The 25,079-nt window shown below is 37.0% G+C and overlaps 1 protein-coding gene and 2 long non-coding RNA genes across 14 annotated transcripts; 2 read left to right on the top strand and 1 right to left on the bottom strand.

Moving 5' to 3' along the window:
- The first annotated feature begins 229 nt into the window (after positions 1 to 229).
- LOC110928195 lies at positions 230 to 1,573 on the top strand. Its single transcript, XR_002586200.2, has 3 exons — positions 230 to 395; positions 931 to 984; positions 1,339 to 1,573. It is a non-coding gene; the product is annotated as an uncharacterized LOC110928195 (long non-coding RNA).
- Positions 1,574 to 2,129: 556 nt separating this feature from the next.
- On the bottom strand, positions 2,130 to 4,172 carry LOC110930373 (probable WRKY transcription factor 53). The gene is made up of 3 exons (XM_022173675.2): positions 3,904 to 4,172; positions 3,682 to 3,810; positions 2,130 to 2,916 (listed from the first exon to the last, which is right to left on the bottom strand). Exons 1-3 carry the CDS (start codon positions 4,170 to 4,172, stop codon positions 2,388 to 2,390), a joined length of 927 nt encoding a protein of 308 aa, XP_022029367.1. The 3' UTR covers positions 2,130 to 2,387.
- Positions 4,173 to 5,089: 917 nt separating this feature from the next.
- Positions 5,090 to 9,861, top strand: LOC110930374. 12 transcript variants are annotated; one of them, XR_002587771.2, is made up of 14 exons: positions 5,090 to 5,249; positions 5,338 to 5,447; positions 5,543 to 5,598; positions 6,046 to 6,115; positions 6,479 to 6,619; positions 6,817 to 6,871; positions 6,951 to 7,030; positions 7,444 to 7,615; positions 7,754 to 7,824; positions 7,933 to 7,990; positions 8,101 to 8,383; positions 8,921 to 9,049; positions 9,133 to 9,189; positions 9,396 to 9,861. It is a non-coding gene; the product is annotated as an uncharacterized LOC110930374 (long non-coding RNA). The 12 variants fall into 12 exon arrangements; XR_002587773.2 differs by lacking the exon at positions 6,817 to 6,871; XR_004888752.1 differs by having other exon boundaries at positions 6,956 to 7,615; positions 8,193 to 8,383.
- Positions 9,862 to 25,079: the final 15,218 nt, after the last annotated feature.

Raw genomic sequence — 25,079 nt, 5'->3', positions numbered from 1 at the left:
GTTTCGGGGACGAAACCTCTTTTAAGGGGGGTAGATTTGTAACATCCCATAATTTATAAAATAGAATGCCTCAACACTTAAAAGTATTATATATGATTACTTATGGTAATTGTATTAAAAATCTAAAGAAAGTTTATAAAATATGGAATGGGTTATAAAGATCATTAAACCTAACTTGAGGGTTGATTGTGTAACATTAGAAATATGTAAGATAAGAAAAAAATTAAAACCCAGTATGTTCTGGATGGTGTGAGTCGCGACCAGGAGGGAGGAACAAGGGGGAAACCCTAATTACATCAATCAACACCAAAATTCAGCAAGATTGTGAAGGATTAGAGTCATAAATCGCATGCTAGTGTCTAAATACTCTCTAATCCAAGTGTTTTGAACATAAGGTAAGAAAAAATCTCATAATTTGATGTTTGTTGATGAACTAGGGTTTATACCAATTCGTGAATTAGTATGAAATTAGATTGCATGTGAGTTAGAATCATCATGTAGAAGGTATATTGTGCATGAATTCGATTTGCTAAAGATTTTGGGAAAAACCCACTTGTTCTAGCATGATAGTGAATAGATTGTTGATTAGTTGAGTAAATCTTCAAATAAAATTGTATGAATGATAGAGTATTGGTAGATTATATTGTGTAGAATGAATATTTGAACATGAGTGGTTGATTATGTGAAAGATGATGTATTCTAGTGAATTTATGCATAAGATACATGTACATAAGGCTTGATTAGTAATACGCATGTTAGGTGTTTGATGAAATGCCTCAATGATAATCTAAGTAGCCTGAATAAATCATTGTGAATGGATTTGTATGATGAAATTAAAGTATTGTCAATTGTTATATGAGTAGCATTGATACTTGAAAGTATGATTAAGAATGTGAGGGCTATGATCTAAATAAGAATGATTATGTGTAGGAACGAAAGAAGAAGGAGCTAGTACCGGATCACAAACAAAGGCCCAAGACCGAGGTAAGTTCGTTACTTACATGTTTAGTTGTGAATTATTGATATTGTTTCCTTGATAAATGATATTCAATTAAGGTAAATGTTTCAAATGAGAACGTGAAAGTAGGAATCCGTATCGGTCCATAGTGATTGGGTCGGTTCGGGTTCGGACGAGAAGGAATTTAATGGAAGTTTTCTCCTTGATCCGTACTAAACGGGTTATTGGAAGTGAATGAAATAGTTGTGTTTATTTGACTAGAATGATTGGGATGTAGTAAGAACGATCGGTAAGATATCTTGTAAATTCGGGAATATGTATTGTGGTAGGATGAGAACGTTATATGTACTACACTAATATATTTTGTTGAATGATTGTAGGTAAAGCACCCGTATGATTGTCATTGCGTCGCTCGGATACGAACACACCTTGATCACCCGTGATGCGCTTCCGCAAGCTTTTGTAGTAACCTTAATTGTTAAAGGCTTTCGTTAAAGTTAGTAGTGTTGAAGTTTTATGTCTTAACTAGATGTTTGTGAATACTTAAGTAACTTAGACTTGATGTTTGAAACGGTAGTTTAAATGTTATGGTCTTTCGTATGTTGTTTTTCTGAAGGTGTCATTATTTGAGTACTTTGATATATTATAAACAGGGAGATTGTTCAAATTGCGAACGGGTCATGCCCAAATTTTTTTTTTTTTTTATTTTGACGATTTGGTTAAGTGTCGTTTTGTGACGTTTCAAGCATGAATTTAGAAGGGGTGTTTCAAAAAGATACCTCTCTTTCAGTTATTGTTATTGTTGAACCCTATATGGAAAACCGAGCAGAAACACAAAAGGATAATTAGATACACAAATTTGATAAATTGGTCGATTTCGAATCCAATACATCAAGTTTTCTTTTATAGGGTAATTCTAAACTTGTCATGTCTCGTCAAATCTTGTAAATTGATATTGACATCCTAGGAAGGAAACTAATTGCCTAACCAAACGCGTAAATTACTAGATTTACATATTCATGCGTATTTACAATCAAAATCTTTAACGCGTAGGCTAAATGGCCTACGGGCTTCGAGACTTCAGACAGAGTAAATATTATTCTCATTTGGGTTGGAGCAACACCTTTAAGCCAAACATGAATCTGTCAACTTTTGGATTAACTCCTTACAAAACTTTAATATAATTTCCTTTCATCAAGTTCATTTTCAATATCCTAGACCTATTGAATTACCCTCTAAACATTAAAAAAAAATTGACATTTTATATAAATAATTTCTAGAAGTTCTTTTTTTATCCTAAATCATACACTTCTATTGGTACAAGCATGGTTCTTGATGCTTTTATTGGTACAAACAAACTTATTTCTATTTAATAATTCTTTTTCATGGTCATCACTTTTCTTGTGAGTGGAATATTCATTCAAATGGATCACATAAAATATCCTGAGTTGTTAAATGGGAAACTTTGGCTAAGATCCTGTGGGTCAACAAATGGAGAATCAGTAGTTGAAGTAGCAGTAATTCTTCCTGACATATTTGAGTCATGATCATGATGTTGGAAATAGCTACCACATTCTGTCAAGTAGTTTGACCCGGATGTGGCTGGTGAGATAAAAGAAGATGAATATGGTTGCAAATCGTTGTGATCGGTTAAAAGATGAGATTGTTGGTAGTTTTCGATGGATCCGAATGACGCTGAAGGGAATGAAAATGTTGGAACCGTTATATCTGATTCTGAGGTGCCAACTCTTGCTAATGGTAGTTGGTGGTTGTTTTGTTCGGTCGGATCATGTTTTTCAGGTGAGTGTGGCGGTGCAACCGGTGGTGTAGTGGTGGGGTTGCAAGAGTGTTGCCCTTTGTAAGTGATCTCAAACACCGTTGGGTCCTCGTTTGTTCGCTGCACTTGTTTTCTTGCCATGCAGTGATGGATGTAACGGTATGTGCATCTATAATAGCTTCTGCAACATTAATCATGTAAAAGTTGTTAAACAAGCGTAACTAGTAAAATCTCACTCATAGCAAGCTATTGGTAGGGTCTGGTTGGGATGGGGGCTAAGAGATTGCCACTGGTGAGACCCCCATAAGGAAAAATTGTCTATAACGCATAAATATTTGAATTCCATGGTCGATAAATGTTGGCAAAATCATAAAAAGTGGTCATTTTGACCGATTAGTTTGACAAAATAGCCTTGACCTTATTTTCGTTTACTAAAATACCATGCACTTGTTTATTTGTTAAGAAATTGTTTCAGACAACCAGAAGCTTCCACATTGCACACCATGTTGTGCTAGGACAACAAATTCTTACTTGGCACATGAGAATGGATCAGTTGCACCAAGATTGAAATCTGTTGCGTCAAGTAACACTTGTCAAACACTAGTTGATTGTAAAAAAATATTAATAAGGCTATTTTGTTAAACTCATAAGATGACCATTTTGATAATTTTTCAAAATTTATGTTCCATATATTAGGGTCCGCACAATCATGTCCTTTCATTTTCTTAAAATATACAAAAGTCAAGTTGGCCCAAACAAACCATGGGCGTCAGGTTGACAGATTGATTAATGAAGTATTTTTGCTTAATATGGGTGAGGAATAGTGGTGATGACTGCATGTATGCTAATGTCTTACTGGTATCTTTCAGTCTGTAACAATTTTGTGGTGATGATTAATGAAGTATTTTTGTTGTTCAAAAAAAAAAAAAAGAAAGATTGTTGTTACCTTGGAAATTTAGAGCCCAAAATGTCTTTTTGTCCGTACTTCCTCCAACTATAACCGTCATCAGTGTTTCCCTCCAATCCATTCTCTGTCGAGATTCTAATTTGGTTTCGCCATGTTGGCATTGCCTTCCTATAACAAAAAGAAAAAAATAAATTAGAGTTTTGTACTACATGTATCGCATGACGAACAAAGTACTAATCTAGAATAACAATTGATAGATACCTCTTCTTAGATACATCGTTATCCTCTTGTTGATTATCAAATGGTTGATTGAAATCCCGGCTATGTGGGCTCTCATCAAGGGAAACCGATGACTCGGGCATTTCGCCCTGGTTGACCATCAACAAAGCTCTATCATATGATGATATGATTTGGTGTATCAAAACATGTTTTGTTTCAGAGGAAGATTCTGAGCTCAAAATGGACTTTAGGTGCATGGCAAACTCCTTCCCTTGTATTAACTCATTGATAATACAAGCACTAGTGTCCATATTTTTATTTTGTACAAGTTAAGATGCAAAATGTACAATTTGAAATTTGAAATGGGCTAAAATTTGAGTAGTGAAAGGTAGTTAGTTATTAGTTAAGAAGGGTGTTTGTGAAGTTGAGGATTTAGAGATGAATTTAAATATGAGAAGTTTGACTAGAGAAACCGTGTCATGTGTTTTTCTTTCTTCCAAAAATGGACTCATCAATACCACTTTTGCTGCTGCTGACCAATTCAAATCTAACTAATTTACCTATTGGTCCCTTTTACTTTTAAAACTTTGTAATAACACCCAAAGCTTATTTTAATCTTATTTTGACCCCATGTGCTATGTGCACACCGCCTCCAGGGCGTTTTTTTGTCCAAAAATGTGTTTAGCGTTTTTTTTAACACGCCTCTTTCACTTGTGTTTGACCAATAAGAACCTTCCAACTAATATTATTTGTTTTATTTTTTTAAAGATAATATTTGGGTAATTATTGTTGGGCATTATGGGGTATTATACCACTACACTCATTTTTAACTTCAAGCCCCATAATTCCCTATATGTCACATGTGATATTATACCACTACACTCATTCATGCCCAAAGTAGAGGCATTAGTTTCAAACTCCACTACACATGGTGTTACATGTAGTTAAAGTTAAAGGTTCAAACTTCAAACTTCAAACCAAGCCCTGAGTTTGCTTGGCCCATGAAAAAAGTTGATGGTCTTTAAGGGGTGTTATGAAAGTGATTATCTTAATGTTTGTGTAACTAGGTTGTGCTTATCTATACTATATATAATATACATATCCAAAGGACTTCTTAAGGTCATTAAAATTTCCTTAACACACCCTTAAAGCATGATGTACAAATCTTTTAAGCACAAAAAAACTTCACTTTCCAGTTATACCCTTTTCCCTAAACTAAACACACGCGGACACACAAACAAACTAGGGTTTCTCTCATCTCTCATTTGGTCCGCCGCTCATCCTCTCAACCTCTGCTCTGCGATGCGATGGCGACTTCATCATGCCTCTCTCTCGGATCTCGCCAGATCTCTCACCAGATCTGTGAGGATTTCACCAGATCGATGAAGGTAACCTCCTTTTCTCTCTCTCTCTCTCTCTCTCTCTCTCTCTCTCAAATCTGGTGTCACTGATTTCCCCATCAAATCCGGTTTTTAGGGTTTTGCCAAACCTAAATTATACTCCCACATCCCAGGAAGCGCCGACGTCAAGAAATAGTCCGATGATATTGATGATGGATTGTTTTGAAGGCTAAACAACTCAAAAAGGTACCGGTTGTAAGATTGCTGATTTTGATAACGCGAGTTTTGTTTTCCTATAGCTTGTTTTATTCATCGATGTTGTCTATGTTTTATGTTTTCAGGCTGTTTAATTTGGTTTTTTTTGTCACCTGAAACCCTAATTCATTCATTGGAGGAGGTAAGTGACCCTTTTCAGCTTTTTTACCGTTCTGGTTGGTTGTTTATTAGTTCTCAGTTTGAGTTAATTTGTTGTATGTTTTATTTGGTTATGGCCTATGGGTCAAAGAATGCAAATCAATGTTAACCCTGGTGAAATTTTAACATAGACAAAGTACAAGTGACAAATTAGATAAAATTGTAATATTTTGGAGTTGGTGAATAATTCTGTAGTAGCTACGGTTCTAGATTATAAATTTCATTGTTCATTTGCTACATTTACTTACTTAAAGTTTAGAAATGACTACACCTCTAACATAGAAAAAGTGAAAAATCATAACTAAAATATATGGGTGATGATGAACTTTAATCAGACTCGAGGAGATTTCAGTCGCGTTCTATTAATGCTGAAAAAATCCTATTTGAAATATTGATTCATCACTTCTGACACGTTCTTTCTTTATCACAGACGGCAGGTGTTGTGTCTGAAGGTGGTAGGGGCCTGAGCATTTGGGATGTTTTCTGCCTCACAAATCCAGGTTTGTCTTCTTCACCATGAGCACATTCAGTAAGGTGTGTTAAATAGTTAGTGTTTGTCGGTTGACGGCTCCAACCCGACACTAACCTGAACACGACATGAACCGGATAATTGTGAGACACGCGAACCCAAACATGGCATGAGGTTCCGTAGGTTGACACGAACATGACCCGTTTAAACTGGTTTTCAATATTTTTTTGTTTGCATTTAGATAGTCAAGTTATAAACTTATAACCATAAATACAAAGGTGTATAAAACAACCCCAACCATTTTTGACCCATTCCAAATTCAAACTCATCCCCCTTACCATGATGTAGAAAATGAGTTGGATTGTGACCAGTCAATTTGGTTTTTTTAATTCAGGTTGAACTGCCCAAGATATTCAAATTATGTGGCTCTCCGGCCTCTCCCTCAGATGTGTCTTTGCTTAAATCTTGGTATCACCAGTCAGATGGTTAAAGCTACCCAAGAATCCATTCAAAACACTAAAGAATTTGATATAAGGTAATTAGAAAAAAAATGCTTTTTTTGGTGACTGAGCTTCTAGGCGCACATGTTCTTTTTTTATTTCGTGTTTTAAGTACCTTATATTAGAGAGTTTTAAGCATTAGTCTTTTTAAAACCTTGGTTTAAAAAGCGGGAAGCGCACAAAAGCAATGAGGTCTAAAATTATTTATGGATTATTGTGAATTTAATGTTAGGTGACTAATGCGATTGAGATGTTGGTCCGTATGTCACACAGAGTTTAAGTAGAGGGTAATATATACTTATCTTTGCTGCAATAGATTTTTAATGTTTAATAATTTGAATTACAATCTCTATATTCTCAATGTAGATCAGATCCACCATCCGATGTGCCTAAAGAAGCTTCTAAAGTGATAAATCCTAGAAGAAGCTTAGAGGAAGGAATATCTGGTCAATAAAGCTCTTTCTCAGATTTTATAGTTGTTTTTAGAGAGCTTGAAAATAAATGTGTTTTGTTTTCATATAGGAAAGAAAATACCTGAATCAATTGTTTGAAAATATTGAAAAGTTGGGGTAAAGTTTGATTCAATTGAAAGGCCGAATCTTGGAATGGAGAATCCTGATGGGAATTTGTAAACTTTGTAGGTATTTTAACAAAAAAAACTTTTTTAAACTAACCCGACCCGAACCCATTCCGACCCGCCACCCAACCCGACCCGAATCAAAGATTCGCTACTTTTTTTGGATGAATCCATGTCGGATCTGTGTAATACTTTCAGAATGTTGAATTTGATTTATATGAAGGTGTTTTGTTGTTCATTGTTTCTTCGAATTTCCATTTGTTGTTTGTTTTTTCTTCGAAGCTCCATGTGCGGATGTTAAGTTGACTGAACAAAATAACGACTCAACGGTAAGATTCTTGAGCAGATCGGTTGCAACTGAGACGAGATCCTTTAGCAGTACATGGCGGTCAAGGTTGGTTCCAACAACCCGATTCCGATTTAGCGGCCGCATGTATATTTTTCGAGAACAAAGGTACGTCTGGGATGACAGCCGTGATGACCCCTGTTCTTAAAGTCAAGCTTTCAACTATTCAGTCGAAGGCGACATCTTTGATTCTGCCCAGATTAGAATTAGTTTATGTACTTTTCATGATATTTACTCTTTTTTTAGGTACTTTTCGTTTTCTGAATGAAACCGTGTTACACGTGGTGGTGTACTTGCAGCAGTGGTCTGCAATCAAGGTGACGTTCCTCTCTTTTTTTAATTCTAAATTTAAATGTGTTTTGTTTACTTTTTTAGGATCGTCTTGATATTATAGCAAAATATACTTGTCGTATTGTGGATGACAGGTCATTGCACCCTATGTTGTTATCCAATGGAAACCTTATTGAGCAAGGAGACCTTGAGGTGAAAATCTTTTGTGTATAGTAAACTTTCGTTGTCGAGATAGGTCGTTGTAGTTCAAGAATCAATTGTCCCTATATAATTTGTATTGACAAGCATTTATTCATTTTCAGGTCGTGTACATGCTTGGACCAAGTTTTATTTGGATGTTTGGAATTCATTTGCTTACTTTTAAGTCAAAACATTGATAACCAATGTGTTCCAGGGAGTCATGAAAGCGGCCGTGAACACTCGAATTCCAACATCCAAGAGCAGGATAGGAGCTAACATAAGCCATCAGTGTCTGAGTTCACCAGTTTCGTCACTAGCGAGTACATACGTCTATTTCATCACCAACGAGTATGTGCATCCATTATATTGAACCTCTCATGGATTATCTGTCTAGATACAAATGAGGTATTTATTGTAGTTACAAGTTGCTTTCTTGTCTCTAATTATGACCGCAAAGAATTTGGGTGTGCGGTTATACTAAACGGGTCGTGTTCGCGGGTTGGCGGGTTCAACCCGACCCGAACCTGAAAATCGTATCATACATATGAACCGGAACACGACCCGAAATTTCATAGGTTGACCCGAACACAACCCGTTTAACCCGAATTTTTTATTTTTTTTTCTGAAATTTATATATTAAAATTACAATTTACTTAAAAACACAAATGTATATAATAATACCATATTTAAATTATAAAATCTATGTTAATTTCTCCTTTTAAGTTATAATCATGGCATAAAATACACACACCCATTTAATTTATAACATAAAATATATTGTAAAAAAATGTAATATAGTATAAATGTGTTAAACGGGTCAACCCGCCAACCCGATCAGGTTGACCCGAACCCGACCCGTTAACGTAAACGGGTTTGCGGGTCCAACCTGAAACTGACCCGAACCCGCTTAGACTAAACCTAAACCCGCGAATTTCGTGTTAGGTTCGTGTCGGGTGATGGTGAAGAGCACATCAGGGAAGAGCCTGATGGTGAAGAGCAAATGCTATGTTTATTCAGCTTCATTTAGTTCTTGCGGTGATTTTCAGCTATCATTTTCATCAGATTCAACAAGTATGCTATATAAAACGCAGCTGCATATTCTATTTGCCTCACTTAATACATGTCTTTACGAATTAATTTATGATATATTGCAGTATGATTAGGCGCAAGCGAGGCGTGATTTTTGTATTAAAAAACGGCTTAAGGCGCAGGTGAGGCACATTCGTAACTATTAACATACGAGTGGATTGTGTGATTCGGTTTAATGATATAAAGAAGTAATGGACGGTTATGTTCTGTACACCATATATTCATGTTTCCGTTTAATGATATAAAGAAGTAATGGACGGTTATGTTCTGTCAGTATTGTTTTGTTTTGGTATTGTAACAACATTTAAAAAAATACTTTATTTTGCAGTGGAGGCTGATCGATAGATGCCCCTTGCCTTTGATGGAATTACCGGAAGATAGGACTCGTATACCAGATTTTGGATCTAGAACGAGCACTTTACTAGCTTTTGTAACAGTTGCAACATCTGATCTATCTTTTGGATCATCCGCAATGCCTTGAGAAGTCAGAAGTAGCTGGGAGAGTGGGTACAGGATAGCATCTATGGCTGCAACACCTGATCAAGCAGCATATAGTTTGGTTAAATTCTTTCTTAAAGCTATGCATTTTATGTTCGCTGATTGGTTTCCCGGACCAATTCTTTATCTCTGGTCTTTCTGAAGACGAGATCATACTCAATCGTGTTTTAAAGCCGTGTACAAACGAATTATTAGGGTGTATCACGGAAAACAACATTTTAGGATCATTATTGTTAAACTACTCTTACCTGGATTCCAAGTGAGCTGATTTATTTTTTATAGTTTTGTAGCTCTTTATTATAGGCTTTCACATAGCGAAGTTTTACAGCGTGGTCTAGATGATGTAGGGGCTCACACAATATCAAGCGGAAACTAGATTATCGTAGGTGTCCTAATTTTATGTAAAGTTACTACGGTCAGAAGGATATATCTGTTCTATGAATGACTAGCATCTGAATTGAGCCATGGTGCCGTGAGGTGAACCAATAAAGTTTCCTTCCTTAAATTGGTTGGTCATTGCCGGTTCAAATAGCCGAACGGATCTGTAGTTGTGCATGAAAAATGGGTACTATAACTTTCTTGATTGTATCTCTCAGCAATTCTAACCGGGGTCATTGGCATTCACTGTGGTCATGTCTTGATCCACTTCAAGGGACATGCTGAGAGGCTGAAGCAATGGGTCACAATGGGGGCGTCAAGGAGGTCTGTGGCGGCGCCGGCGACTTTCGGTTTGCCGATTTTGTCTGGTTGGTTACTTGTGGCAGACTGCGCCGTCTCTGCCACCAGTTTGGCGCTTCTTATGAGGTCACTGTTCGATGATTGGTCTGGGTTGTTGGTCTTTTTGTCGTCGCCACCAGTGACGGCGGATGTGGCGGAGGTTTTGATGCTGCTCATCGGCTATCTCTTCACAAGTCACGCCGGAGGAATAATCAGCTAATGCACTTCATTTCTTGTTTTACTCCCTGATGTTAGCACTCGAAACTTGGTAAATTCAATCTTTGATGAAAAAGTTTTTATTTTGGAATGATTTTTTGTTTAAAAAATGAGTTAGACACGCTGTTTGATGATGTGGTAAGAAAAATGATAATAAACTATACTCATAGCTGTATGAATAATAATATGAATTTATGATCATAGATATTGCAGATTTATTAAAAACTTTGAGCTGATGAAATGTGGTTTAAGTATTAAAAAATTAAACGTCGTTGCCGGGGATCGAACCCGGGTCACAGGCAGGAATACTTGCCACTATACTACGACGACTTGTGTTTTCTTTTTGACTTAGTTACACACTAAGTGTTCATTACTTGATCAGATAATGTATTTCAATCAACCCGTGCATTGGGAATCTAGAGAGAAATAATGAGTACTTAGGGTTTAAGGTATAATATTTGGAAACAGAGTCAGATATGTTGTTTCATGATTGTTGTGACATGAAAATGATATAAAAATATACTCATAGTTATATGAAAATTGATATGAAATTATACTCATAGGTATTGCAGATTTGGAGTTAATAAAATAATACAAAAAGGACAGTTATATGTGCGATTTCATCGTGCTTGTAACAAGGTGGATTAACCTGTTTATTTACAAACAAACCTGAATATGACTTGCTTATTAAACGTGGCAGGCAGGCGAGCCAACGTAAACCTTTACGTTTTGAACCCAATTAGTTTAGACCCAACACAAAGAAACCACAACTGTTTTAACTCAGATATTTCCCAAAATGAACGGTTATGGTCATTGTAGAAGTTTTTGGCTGAATTGTCATTGGTAAGTGAAAAATGGGATGACATCGTGATTTATGCAAGTGTTAACTTCTTGATATTTAAAAAAACTGCTAATATATCACGAATAAGAAAACTAACTTAAGAACTATACAATATATCATGAGACGACTGATGAACTAACGGTAAACGAGTATCTTATTGTAAATCGCCACTCCCGCTGCATCGCGCGGGTAAATGGCTAGTGAATTATGAATACACATTTATATCACTTGTAATTTTGTACTACAAAATACAAATACACATTTAAACATTATAATTTATATCACTTGTAGTCTTATACCATATTTTAATATTTTTAGTTATTTGATTTAGATTATTTTATATCAAAAAAAATTCACTTTCAAATCAGTGCATAAAATCCGCTCTTATTTTTTCTTGGGTGTAAAAAGAATGAAAAATACGAAGTTATCATTATTGTAGTGCAACCTTAACAAAATTTGTAATGGCGATGCATAGTTGCATACCCTAATAAAATAATCTTGAATCCAACATTTCAAAAGTCAGAGGTGTTTATGGTTCAGTTTTAACAGTTTTTATATCATGAAACTATGAGTCAAACAATTAGTACTAAATTTTAATCTATGCAAACCAAATTGTTGAAAACTGAAACGAAACCAAGTTGTTACTACCATTTGAAACTTCTCGGAATATGTACATTCTAATATATTAATTGACACGTGTAACATTATTACATATTATTGCTTTTCTTATATCATTGTGTTGTCTGGTTCGATATAACCTTAGAAAAAAAAAACAATATTTTGAAAGGAAAGGAAAAATGTCTACGAAGCCAAATCGATGAATATTCACTTTGGACGACTCTATGAGTTTGAATTGAAGCATGAACAACCTACAAAAAATGCCAAATGGCACCCATGTTCAGTTTTCGTGTATTTAATGTTATTGAACTGTTTGGAAAAAAGACTTTTTTAAATCCACTTTTGTATCATCATCAAATATCGATTTATCTCGTAACAACGAAGGAGGTGGACGAGAGCAAACGTAGCAACTAGGGTTATTTACGTAAGTTATAAATGCTCCTAACACTTTTTAAACTTTCCTTTTGTCATATTAAAGGATTCAGAACTCCATTAAAAAGGATTTGAATAGAAATAACTACCAAACCAAACATGTGAAAGGAATGGAATTCGATAACTAATTCTTCTAAAATCCCATGAAATCTACCAACCGAACCCTAGTTGCAATTTTTAACACTTTCATCTTGTAGTTGTTTTGTGGTTGGCCCGGTTTGGGTCGGCTTGTTGTGAATGAAGTTTACTTTAAAAAAAAAAAAAAAAAGAACTTTCATTTTCAGCCCTTAAAGTAATGAAATTGTGCTATTGAGCAAGTAAAATTCGATAATAATGCAAAAGTGGTTGCTGACCAATTCAATATCCCAAAAGAAGTTATTCACCACTCTGGTGTTGACCAGTTTAATTATAGTTTGAACCTCCACTTCACGTCAAACTCTAATTTATTGGTCCGATCTTTTCACAACTCATTAACAATATTTTTGAGAAAATTTTATACCAAAAACCATTTTCATTTTTTTAATGGCAAAGCTTGCTCTATTATTCACTAATATTCTAAAATTTTCACGTTTGCCTAGAATTGAACATGAGACCTCTCCCTTAAGAGACATATGTCTCTACCAGGTGGGCTACGTAAAACAAGTACTGTTCTGGGCCACTTGACCATATGACGTTTCTTGGGTCCGCCCCTGGTTCACATCCACGACCTCACGTCAGGGGCGGATGTATGTAGAAGTTAGGGGTACCCTCAACTTTGTCGGCGGAGTGTAAAATTAGTGCATTTTTTTCCTTCTTCATTATATGTATTGGGATACACCTTAACAGATATTTGGATACCCCGATGTCCCAAAAAGTTTTTTGGGCTATGCTTAAACTTTTCTTCTAGATTCGTCACTGCTCCACGTTATGTTCTTTCATTTCGACATGCCTTGTGTAGTTGGGTTTCGTCTATAGTGTTGGCTAGGGCAGTTCATTTTTATCCAAAACCCGAAACCCGACCCGAATTCAAAGCCACCCGAACCCGAATTAGCGAATATCTGAAAAACCCGAACCCGAGAAGCCCAAACCCGACCAACCCGAACTTTAAATGGTTCGGTTATCGGGTCACTTTTTCCCTACCAAAAATCCGAACAACCCGACCCGAAATTCGAAAAACCCGAAAAAAAACTGAACATTTATTGTTTTTTTTATTATAGAAGTGTTTTGTTTGGAGTCTTTAATATATGAAATATTAAGTTTTGGGACTTTTAAATATTATAATAACATATTGTCAAATAATGTTTGAACTTTGATGATATTTTTAAAGTAACAATATGAATTTTGATGATATCTTCTAAAAAAACATTAATTTTTCATTTTACATCTAAACCTGGAAACCGAACAACCCGACCCAAACTAACCCGAACATGAATAACCCAAAACCGACTAACCCGAACTTTAAATGGATCGGGTATCGGGTCAATTTTTCCTAGACAAAAACCCGAACAACCCGACCCGAAAAACCCGAAACCCGAAGAAAAAACCCGATGAACACCGCTAGTGTTGGCATTAGGCACACCTTATTGATATTTGCAGTATGATTTGGTTCGTTTAGACTTACTTACTTTCCTTTATCATGCTTTAGTTCAAAATGCGTGTTTCTTTTTTGTCACGGTTGGTGAACATTTTGAAGTGACAAGTGGGATACTTAATATTAATTTTATTATATGATTATAAATTAGTAATAAGCTGACTTGGTCTTGATCCCACATATGATTTGGACTATAACTGTATAGTGTGACATGTAAATCCACCTAAATAAGTAGCACGTTTCTCTTGTCGCACGTTGACTTCTCACATCGAATATACAGTTCACATTGCAAAAAAAAATAATAATAAAAGTTAATTTCATTTTTTTTAACAAGTTAAAAAGGAAGAAAGGCGCCCAAACAAAATCATCAATCTCCTGAAAGTAAACAAACAAGTAGATTTTGGTGGAATTTATATATTCTAACCATAGTATTCAAATTGAACTTAAGGGGAATTTTAATCAAAACTACGTGGTTTTGATGGGTTTTTCGTACAAATTTAGGCGTCTAACAGCATCGTATTCACTTTCTCCTAATTTGAATTCGGATATTGTGGTTTTATATATTTCTCATTAAAATGCCAAAACACCACATTACAAGCAAATGACAGGTAAACGGGCAATAAACTACGCCGCAACCCCTTTTGAATTGCAAAACCAATTCTACTAAAGAGAAATCAACTCTTAGACGAATCGATATTGTGGTTGAAAGTATGAAAATCACAGACTTGAATTTGTTTTGAAAGCTGAATTAAACTTTGGTTCGAATGCTAACCCCCATTAGAAAACTCAAAAACCGGATTTGATTTGGTTTTTTCATGTTTGATTCTACTAATTAAGACTTTTAGGCCATAGGGTGTGGCATCGCGCCACCCCGCCATGTCACCCGTTATAGCGCTCCGGGGCGCCATCAACCACACCACCACCGTTAAACAAGGGGCGCTATCGAAGCCCCACCAGCATGTTGACGGACGAATTTTGGGTGGATCGAGGCATTTGGTCAACATAATTGTTAAAGGGGGCGTTAGTGGGGCTTTATCCCACACCATTATTGTTAAAGGGGACGTCATTTTTATCTCAAAATCTACGTAACACTTACGTGGCATGATAAAACTCTTAGAGGCTTTATAACACACCATGTATCTTTAAAGGAGTCTGTTGAAGATTACACTCCAATAAAATGCTCTTGATAAAATAAATAAGAAAATACAAAAGACTCAATGTCCAGTTTCTTCTAGAGGCAAATAAAAAACCACACAAGTGGTCAATGGCTCAAGCGTTATTTGTTTAGGACACTTGAAATTCAACTTAATATATTTGAGAATATCAATTATTAAATACAAATGAGCATAGGGATTTTTTTTTTCAAAAAACAATTAACTAAAAATATGAAATGTCCATCTTTGGCATCACTAGCCTTCCTTCAACCTTTTTTAAATAAAACATTTATAATAGATATAAACCATTAGAAAGTAAATAAAAAAACTGGATTTAATTAATATTAAAAATTACAATATTAAAAAAAATATGAAAAAACAACTACGTACGTTTACTAAAAAATGAGATGATCTTTATCTATTCTCCATGCCGTCATATAGGTAAATGATATGCCATTTATCAAACACTATTGATCGTTAGCCGTATTTAAAAGATCGACTTCACTCGTATCAATTCTCCTTTGACTATAGAGGTTGTTGTATATGACATTAAACCTTGTCAACTTCCATCTCAAATCCATCCACTTCGAGTTAAGTTGATAGTGCGTACGCTATTCTTCGTGATTCATTGCGGTGTGGAAACAATTTCAAGCGCATTTTCGAGAAGCACTAGAAATTTACAAGTTAGCTAATAACATTAATAATATAATATTACATGAAAACAGAAAAAGAAATAACTAAACATTATATAGCAATATATCAATAATAAAATAGTAACGACATCAACATACCCAGAAATATCGCCACACATGTGCTAGAGCTGCTTCCTCGATCATAGTCCACCCTGAATGCAATCCCTTTTTTATTAATCGAGAACTATAATAATACTTGAAGTTTAAAGTGATGTGTGAAAAATTGGATTTTAAATTGATATTTATACGAGAGAATATGGTATTTTTTATTTGTTTTTAAACAAATTACCCGTTGGCTTCAACGACTATTTTTTTCCCATTTTACCATTCGGTAGGCACTCCCCGAACTCACCAATCTTTCACAACATTGCAAGGAGGCGAGGCAGTGGCACAACGAGGAGGTGAGGCGGTGATTCATAATGACGATGTTTAGCCAACTGAGCCATCCCCTCCTGCATCAAAGGCGTTCCCACCTCCCTTATGGAGTCTAGTCAAATGATATCCTGAGTTGTTACTTTTTACGGCAAACTAACACATCCTATAACTACTCTCGTAAATTACATCATTTGTCCACAACAATGAGACTTGAAATTAATTTCACCACATGCAACCTACAACATTTGTCTAGTTTCAACCCAACTTGGCCAGAAAGAACCAAAATATCCCATTTGAGTTGTTAGTCATCCATCCCACTCATTAATTATTCTCCTTGCACCGGTGATTTGAAAAACCAACGTCACAATTTCTTTAACCATACGTTTGCTAGTGAGCCAACTCAAGATTCTTCTTGGCGTATTTGACCAAGTGATATGTAGTCCAGTCAAAGCTTTCATTTTCTACCTAACCACTTCTAATGGCTCCACTGAACAAAGCCCATTCAAAAAAAAGAACAAAGCCCATAATTGGTGCCGTACATTTACAAGAAAAGAAGCAAATCTTCATGATATGTTGAAGATTGGTAGCATGGATAAAACAATAAGCAGCTACCATACAACTCTCTCTACTTTTTTTTTGAACAGCAAAAGACATTTTATACCCAGCAAAATTACATTCAATGTTTACAAGACTCTAAACACAAAATGTAAACCCCACATATGCCCTATAGTACCTGATTTACATTACTCAAAGCCCGAAAAATTTACCCAATTATTCCACTCTAAATTGAATTGTTTCGCCCGGTTCTTTAACCATAGAAAGGACATAGCTTGCAACTCTCCAAATATCTTATCAATATTTGGACGGCACCCTGAGAAAACCAGCTCGTTTCGCGTCTTCCAGATCACCCAACATGCTACCAAAATAATCATCCGAACCAACTCCTTCTTATGATTTGATACGGCCAAGTTCCTTCCCGTTTGAAACAAATCTCTCATATTAAACGCGTAGATTTGGGGAATATTACACCATACGCTAACCTTTTGCCATAGGACGGCTGCCACATAACAAGAGATGAAAAGGTGCTCCGCATCCTCTTCGGCCTCCCCACATAATCTGCACAATGTAGAACCGTGAAATATGTTACGTTTGTTCAAACCTTTAAGAGTTGGAAGCCTATCTTGAAACCCTCGCCAACCGAAGATATTAACTTTTTTTGGAACCCACTTTATCCACTCGAACGGACAGTATGGAACCGAGTGTCTTGCCAGGAGATTACGGCACGATGCGATGGAAAAAACACCCTCTTTGTCGGGATCCCATGTCCACTTATCCTTACCTGCCATAGTTATTGATACGCTAATGAGATTATTAAGCTGATGTAGCTGATCTAATTCCGAGTCTGAAGTCGGGACTCTCTTCCACTCCCACCCGGTTAAACGCAAAGCAACGGAGGCATTTTTCTTCTGTTCTAGACGAAATAAATCTGAGAATTTGTCCTTTAAAACACAATTCCCAATCCAAAAATCGACCCAAAACCTTATTGAGTTGCCGTCATTTACTTTTCCTTTGATTAGAAGCCCTGGTGCTATATTTAACTCATTTAACTCCTTTTCTACTTTACAGATCCCACTCCAAGTGCCTGCTAAACCGGTTCGAACTGGAAGATATGACCATGAGACCGAATTATGATGAAAAGCTGAGATCACCCTATGCCACAAACTGCCTTCCTCATGTTTGAACCTCCACCACCATTTCATCAACAGACTGATGTTCATATCTCTTAACGAGCCCAAACCCAAGCCCCCTTTATCGGTAGGCCCTATTGTTTTTTCCCAACATATCCATGCCGTTTTTGACTTTGACTCATCACCCCCCCAGAAAAACCGCCTCCTAATAGCTTCCAAAGTTTCGAGGATGCATTTCGGAGCTTTAAAAACGGAGAAGAAATACAACGGGAGGCTATCTAAAACAGATTTAATTAGCGTCAATCTACCACCGAAAGAAAGGACCTTAGATTTCCATTTGGACAATCTAGTTTTGAAAATATCCACCACTCCCTTCCAATGCTTCGACTGATTCATGTTTACACCTACCAAAAGACCAAGGTATCTGCAAGGAAATTTACCGACAGGGCACCTTATTGAGTTTGCCGCATTCTCTACTACCATCTCATCCACCCCTACCCCATATAGGCTTGACTTATTATGATTTATTTTCAAACCGGATATGAGATGGAAACACCTCATAAGGCGACATATATTGAGGATGTTGTTTTCGCCCCATTCCCCAATAAAGACCACATCGTCAGCGTACATTAGATGAGTAAGATTTGGACCATTATTAGGTAATTGCAACCCATTATAGCTCCCTAACTCTTTAGCCTTTGAAATAAAACCCGTTAGGGCTTCCATAGCAATGATAAAAATAAAAGGGGATAGAGGATCCCCTTGACGGACACCACGATAACATTGGAACTCAAGTGTCGGAGAACCGTTCACTAATACCGATGTTCTAGAGGATTTTAATATGCCTTGTATCCAGGTCCTCCATTTAGGAGGAAAGCCCATCTGTTGAAAAACCGAGTCAATAAAGACCCAGCTAATGGAATCATAAGCTTTCTCTATATCAATCTTGAATAAAAAGGCTTGGCGTTTAGCCTTTTTTGCCCAAGAGATTGTTTCATTAAGTATCAAAGGCCCATCGAGTATATTCCGGCTAGCCAAGAAACCTGACTGGAATTCTGAGACAACGGATGCGACCACCTTCTTTACTCTACTGGCGAGCACTTTTGAGATAACTTTAGAGATAATCCCAATAAGACTAATCGGCCGGAAATCTTGGAAATAAAGCGGATCCAGATTCTTAGGAATTAAAGCCAAGAAAGAAGAACCACAGCCTCTACTAATCTCCCCATCCTCATGAAACTTATTCATGACATTTTGCAAATCATCCTTAAAAAGTTCCCAGAAATGTTTGATGAAACGAAAGTTGAAACCGTCCGGTCCTGGGGCCCGATCACTGCCACACTCCCAAACTGCGTCTTTTATTTCTTGTATGCTGAACGGAGCTACCAATGAGCTGGCTTCCTCTGCCGATAGTGTTTTAAGGTTAGGACACACGAAATGTGGGCGCGGTTTCATGGGTTCCCGAAATTTAAATGCAAAGAACTTTCTTGCCTCCAATTTTATCTTTGTGGGGTCCGTAACCCATTCATCGTTCACCAAAATTCCATTCAATCTTTTGTCTGCATTATTTTGGTTGATAATCCCATGGAAGAAAGCTGAGTTCTCATCGCCCTCTGCTGCCCATTTCACCCTTGCTTTTTGTTTTAAGTCGCATGCCTTATTAGTTTTTATCTCTTCCACCTGCTTCCTACATTCTACCCATCGCGCTTTCTCCTCTTCCGACAAAGCTCTTTGTTCCATTATGATATCTAAAGCATTAATTTTCGACTCCAAATCAATTTGAAGTGTATTGACCTTATCCCTTTCCACCCTTAGCCATATTTTTAGTGCGCTTTTGATGTTTCTTAATTTCCTGGCCAAAACAATATCAGGCGGGCCAGAACCATTTTCCACGGAAGCCGCTGACACTACGGTCGACTCAAAACCTGCCCTGCCAATCCAAGAGTTATAAAAACGAAAAGGTATATGACCAAAATTACTAACCCCAGTGTCGAGCATGATTGGGTTGTGATCAGATTCACAACGTGGAAGAGCAGTGACAGAAGCTTCTGGCCATTTATCCCAAAAATTTTGGCAAACCAAAAATCGGTCAATTTTGCTAAGTTTGTCACCTGATCCCGAGACTCGCGTATATTTTCTTCCTCCCATCTGGTATTCCAACAAACCATTATCTTCAATGAAAGTGTTAAACGCCTCGGCACATCCATGATTAAATTCCGTGTTATATCTTTCTTCTGGATACCTTACTGCGTTAAAATCCCCCATTAGGACCCGTTTACCATTCAAAACAGCCAATGTCTGTGAGATCGCCAACCACAGTTCCCGCTTTTGGGTTAAGCTTTGGGGGGCATACACATTGATGAAATGTATCTCTTCCCCATTTGCTAAATTCCCAGAGATTACTAAAAAATTTTGCTTTCTGATTATGTTTGACTTTTGTAAGAAAGCTGGATCCCATAAGCAGAGTAAACCCCCTGACTTACCATCTGAATTTACCCATTCATATTCAACAGGTCCTCGGCCCCAAACTTTCTTAACCAGAATTTTCGACCCATCGCTGGCCATTGTTTCTTGTATTGCTGCGAAATTCGCCTTGTATTTCTTGATTAGATCGCCTAACGCCAAAATTTTCCGGTCCTCCCTTATTCCCCTGATGTTGTATGAAATCAGCTTCATTGACCTACCTGTTGTTCCCTTTCCTCTCCTATTAGGGCTTCCATGTCTTTACCAAAACCATTAAGATTGATCCCCACCGATTCACCCAACTGTAAAGTCTCCCGGACTTCCTTATCCAAACTATCTTGTGGGATTTGTTGGTTTATAATTCCAGAACTTTCAGCTTCGTGGTTCCGAGGCATAAAGCAATTAGGGAAATTGACCTCGGAGTTGATATTTGCCCTTGAGTTACGGTGTTGCCTAGCCACTCGTTGACTGAACGAAATTGGATATCGGGAACTGGCTGAGGGAAGCAAAACTTCAGAAAAGAGGTTGGGGATCTGGGGGTTCCTTGGAATCGGAGGAGAGTTCAAGTCAAGGGTAAAATCATTACCCAGTTCTCTCCTGGCCCGTTTTCTAGATTGGGCGCATAGCCCATTTTGATGTGACCCAGGCCCATCACTATATGGATTTCTATTAGGCTCCTGATTTAAACAAATATTATCTTTACCCACTAACGGCTGTGACCCATCAACACTTGAGTTTAATGCATTGAAAGCATTTTGGGCAGTGAAAACATTATTCTCCTGGGGATCCGTGCCAAACCTACCGTTTCCCATGCATGTTGTGTCACCCAATGGCGGCTGATTTCCTTCCTTCTCGAGAACCTGCTCATTTTCTCGATGAGCCGATACGTCATCCTCCAGACCCTTAGACTTCTCACCTGTAGGTATTCTGTCGGCTACCATCGGCGTGACCAGAGATTCCGAGCGGCGTAGATCCCCGGTGAATTCACCTTCCTCAACATCGACTTCTACAGTTTCCAGAGGTATCTGGTCAACCTTCTGGAAATCCGGCATACGCTTGTCACTTATGACCACATTTTCATTAACAGACTTGGAAACACAGGGATCCTGAGAAGTTGATTGATCCTCGTCCCTCTCCCAATCGTCCAGGAAATCCAGAAACCAATCCCTTTGTTCTTCGACTACCCAGCACCTGAAAGACTTGTCTTTCCATTTAATAGTTATCTTATCGTTAATCAGAAAACCCTCCTCCTTAAGAACACCAATACAGTCATACGTCCAATTCCCATCATTCCAAGATACCTGTGAAGGGTGAACCACCTTACCAAATTTATTCCCCACCATGTCGAAAACTGCCCTATCCCACAGGTGAGGCGGGACGCCATAGATACGTAACCATGCAATCCTTTCGAAAGGGAGTGATTGCCCGGTCCAATCGTCTAAAAAAGAGAACCATTTTCTCCACTGAGTTTGGTTTTCAAGGAATTCCTTTTTACTATATGATCCTTTGAAATGAATTAGTAAGTATAAGCCACCCAAATACTTTAACTCAAAGTCCCGAATCCCCGCTTCTTTGGTAATGTAGCGAAAATTCCGAAGAGTGGTAAAATCTACCACCCTCCCAACCAGGCCAGAACCCAGGATCGACCCGGCAGGTCGAAAATTATTTGGAATGTTGATATCTACGTCTCCCCAGTAATCAGAGGACTTACCTGAAAGAACAGAAGCGAAAGATTTCCCGTTGAACAAGCTGGAGTTCTTATCAAAGTGGTATTTAGGTTGTCGTTTAGTATCCCCCGGGTTCTTTGAAGGAGGTGGGGGAAGAGCACCCTTCTCAAATCTAGCCTGTTTGATAAACACTGATTTCCCAAGGATGGTAACATTTTTTAGTGTGCTCACCAGATATTCAACCGCATGTTCACCCATGAAATCAACAAACCCAAAGATCCTACCCGCCTTGTCCTTTTTTGGAGCCACAAAAGTTCTTGTAACCTCCCCATATTCCTTGTACGCTAACTCCAAATCTTTGGCTGTACATCCATTAGGCAAATTGGCGACAAAGAAAGTATTGATTTTGTGCTCCAAGTCTTCTTCCCCACGATTGTTTCCGTTGAGCGAAGTTGCCCTTCCTTCCATGCCGTATCGATGGAAAAACCAAGGGGCGAAATGGGCAAAACAGCAGCCGTTTAGAATGGAAGGTAAAGCCCAGATCTGCAAACAATATGCAAATCCGAGAACCTCACACGCTAACCAGGAGACGATGTTGCCGTCGAGCACCCTTGGCAGACTGAAAAAATGCTAATCGGAAGATGATGACTCACTTTGTCGACAACTCTCTCTACTTACAAAAAAAAAAAAAAAAAAAAAAAAAAAAAAAAAAAAACAAATAAATAAATAAATAAATAAAAAACCATTAGCATATATATGTAACATCCGGTCTCTCCTACGGACCAGTATTGTCCGTTTTAGCTACCCAAGTGGTAACTTGCAACTCATTCATCTTGGATCGGTTCCACCCGAAAACGGTTAAATGTGAAGCTCTCATCTCATTCTTAGCTAATGTATGTTTGATTGCCTATAAACATAAATTTATAAAGTTTTAGCATTTTTTTTTTTTTTGTCAAATCCGGCTAGTTTCCTATCGGTGTGCCTAAGCCCTAAAGAATATTAAATGATAAATTTATGTTTTTTTTTCTTATTTTAACTTTTTTTTTTCCAATAAGGTAAGAGTTTCAAACCAAAAATAGGGATAGATTAACGAAGGAATGTCGGATTCATGAGTGAATGCAAAGGGCCATACTATACATGCACCCAAGCTTTCTAATCTGCAAACGGCCGTTCGACGTATACAAAAACAGCCGTCTACTTTCACTATACGCCATCCCGCCATTACTATTATCCAGTGTTGGATCCAACCATGTTTTGTGGGCTCACAATCTCACATTAACCCATTCGGTTTGCAAAAATGGAAAAAATTAGTTGTAACCTTGTATGATTTAAAAAAAATAGTGAGAATCTATCGAAACGAACTCACTAAAAAAAGTTCTTGGATCCGCCAATATTATCACTTACTCATCACCATAGCCCGATCTTTTTTGTTTGTTTTTGTTTTCGGAACCTAGGTGTGCGCTGTGAGCCTTTGATGTGTCAACACATTTTCGAGCCAAAATGGCACAAATATGCGCTTTGCACAATTGCACGTAACAGACTAAACAGAGGAAGGCTTAATTGGGCCTAACATGACCTATGAAAGCTTGCTGAAGCCCATTAAAGATATGGGACTTTTTGTATTTATATTTACTTTTTGTTATATATTTATTAATTATTAATTAAAGGCTTTTAAATATGGAACTTTTTGTATTTATATTTATTTTTTGTTTTATATTTATTAATTAAAGGCTTTTAAATGAAAATAATAGAAAAATAAACAATAATGGAAAGTGACAAAAATGCCCTTTAGTTAACTTTGTTTTTTGGATGGAGTTAGGCAATGTGATCAAAGTGGGAAAAAAATGGAAAACTCAGAGATCCAGAGGAGAAAAAAAAACTATTTGAACTAAAATGACAATTTGGAACAAACCTCAGGGACTAAAATAGCAATTTACTCTAACGAGAAACAGGGGCGTGAATTCATGATAAACTACGAAAACAAGAGGTGAGTTTAAGTTTAGTCCAAAGAGGTTTGTTTTAATTTCGGGTTTGGTGTCATGAAAACTTATATTTAAGTGGGTTTGTTTTCGGGCAAACCTAACAGACTCATGAGTATGAATAGTATAACTTCATTTCGAGATTTATTTTACTCACGATTAAAGTGGTTTTGTATTTTATATTTACTACTCAAAAGTTAAAATATGATTAGATTTTATTGCTCATACACATTTTTTAGAAAAATATTTTTTTTTTTTTTGTCTTTATATAAGGTTATACGAATCATGTTTGTTTGTTTCAATCTATGAAGAGGTGACTCGTGTTCAAGGTTGTGCAATTCGAGCCAAATTTCTAGTCAGTGTCATGATGTGTTCAGGTTTGTTTGCATGATATAATTTTTAGGTTTGTTTCATGTTGATTCATTTAAAATCTGGCCCAACAACTCACAAACACTATCCATTTATCAGCCATAATTCTAATCACATGTCCAAGGTCAATTTATCACCCAACTAGGCGTCTCTGAGAATTTACGTACCCTGTTTGAGTTTGAAAAATGTGTCCTTCCGTAATGTTTTATTATTATTTAAAAAAATCAAATTAGTATTGGGCTCAATGAACCTAATGTCAAGTGAGTTAAATTCTAAACCATAAAATGATTTGTAAATGAGCCTATATTGGAATTGACATGTGTTTACTATTTTAAAAAATAACATATATGTATTGATTTTTTTTAAATCGCGTGCCCCTCGAAATCTCGGGCCTTGTACAGAGGTCCTCCCTGCACACCATCATAGCTGCCACTAACAACATGTATAGGAACAGACTATGGAAACATTTCAAGGAAAGTTACCAAAATAGTCAAAATTGACCAAAATTTTTCGAGAATATATAGTGAAATTTAGCCAACACCAAAATAGCCAATCTCATTTCCTCCAATCAAAAGCCACCACATCAACTCCGATGACTGAGACGGCTACAAATTTACCCTAAAACTTTTGGCAGAGACGGCTAGGAAAACACAGGCTCACCCCCTGCTTTTTGACGAAACCACCGGCTCAACACCCGCTATTGGATGTGGCCAAGCTAAGACTACGTTAGAAC

Source organism: Helianthus annuus, chromosome 3, assembly GCF_002127325.2.
Source record: "Helianthus annuus cultivar XRQ/B chromosome 3, HanXRQr2.0-SUNRISE, whole genome shotgun sequence".
Lineage (NCBI taxonomy): Eukaryota > Viridiplantae > Streptophyta > Magnoliopsida > Asterales > Asteraceae > Helianthus > Helianthus annuus.
Note: the sequence above shows the minus strand (reverse complement) of the source record. Positions and strands in the feature narration are given on the sequence as shown.

Excerpts from the sequence above, each read along its gene's own strand:
- LOC110930373 (XM_022173675.2), bottom strand. The coding sequence starts at position 4,172 with ATGGACACTAGTGCTTGTATTATCAATGAGTTAATACAAGGGAAGGAG. Across the intron at positions 3,811-3,903 it reads AACGATGTATCTAAGAAGAG|GAAGGCAATGCCAACATGGC; the intron begins GTATCTATCAAT and ends TTTTTGTTATAG. Across the intron at positions 2,917-3,681 it reads TTGGGCTCTAAATTTCCAAG|AAGCTATTATAGATGCACAT; the intron begins GTAACAACAATC and ends TTAATGTTGCAG.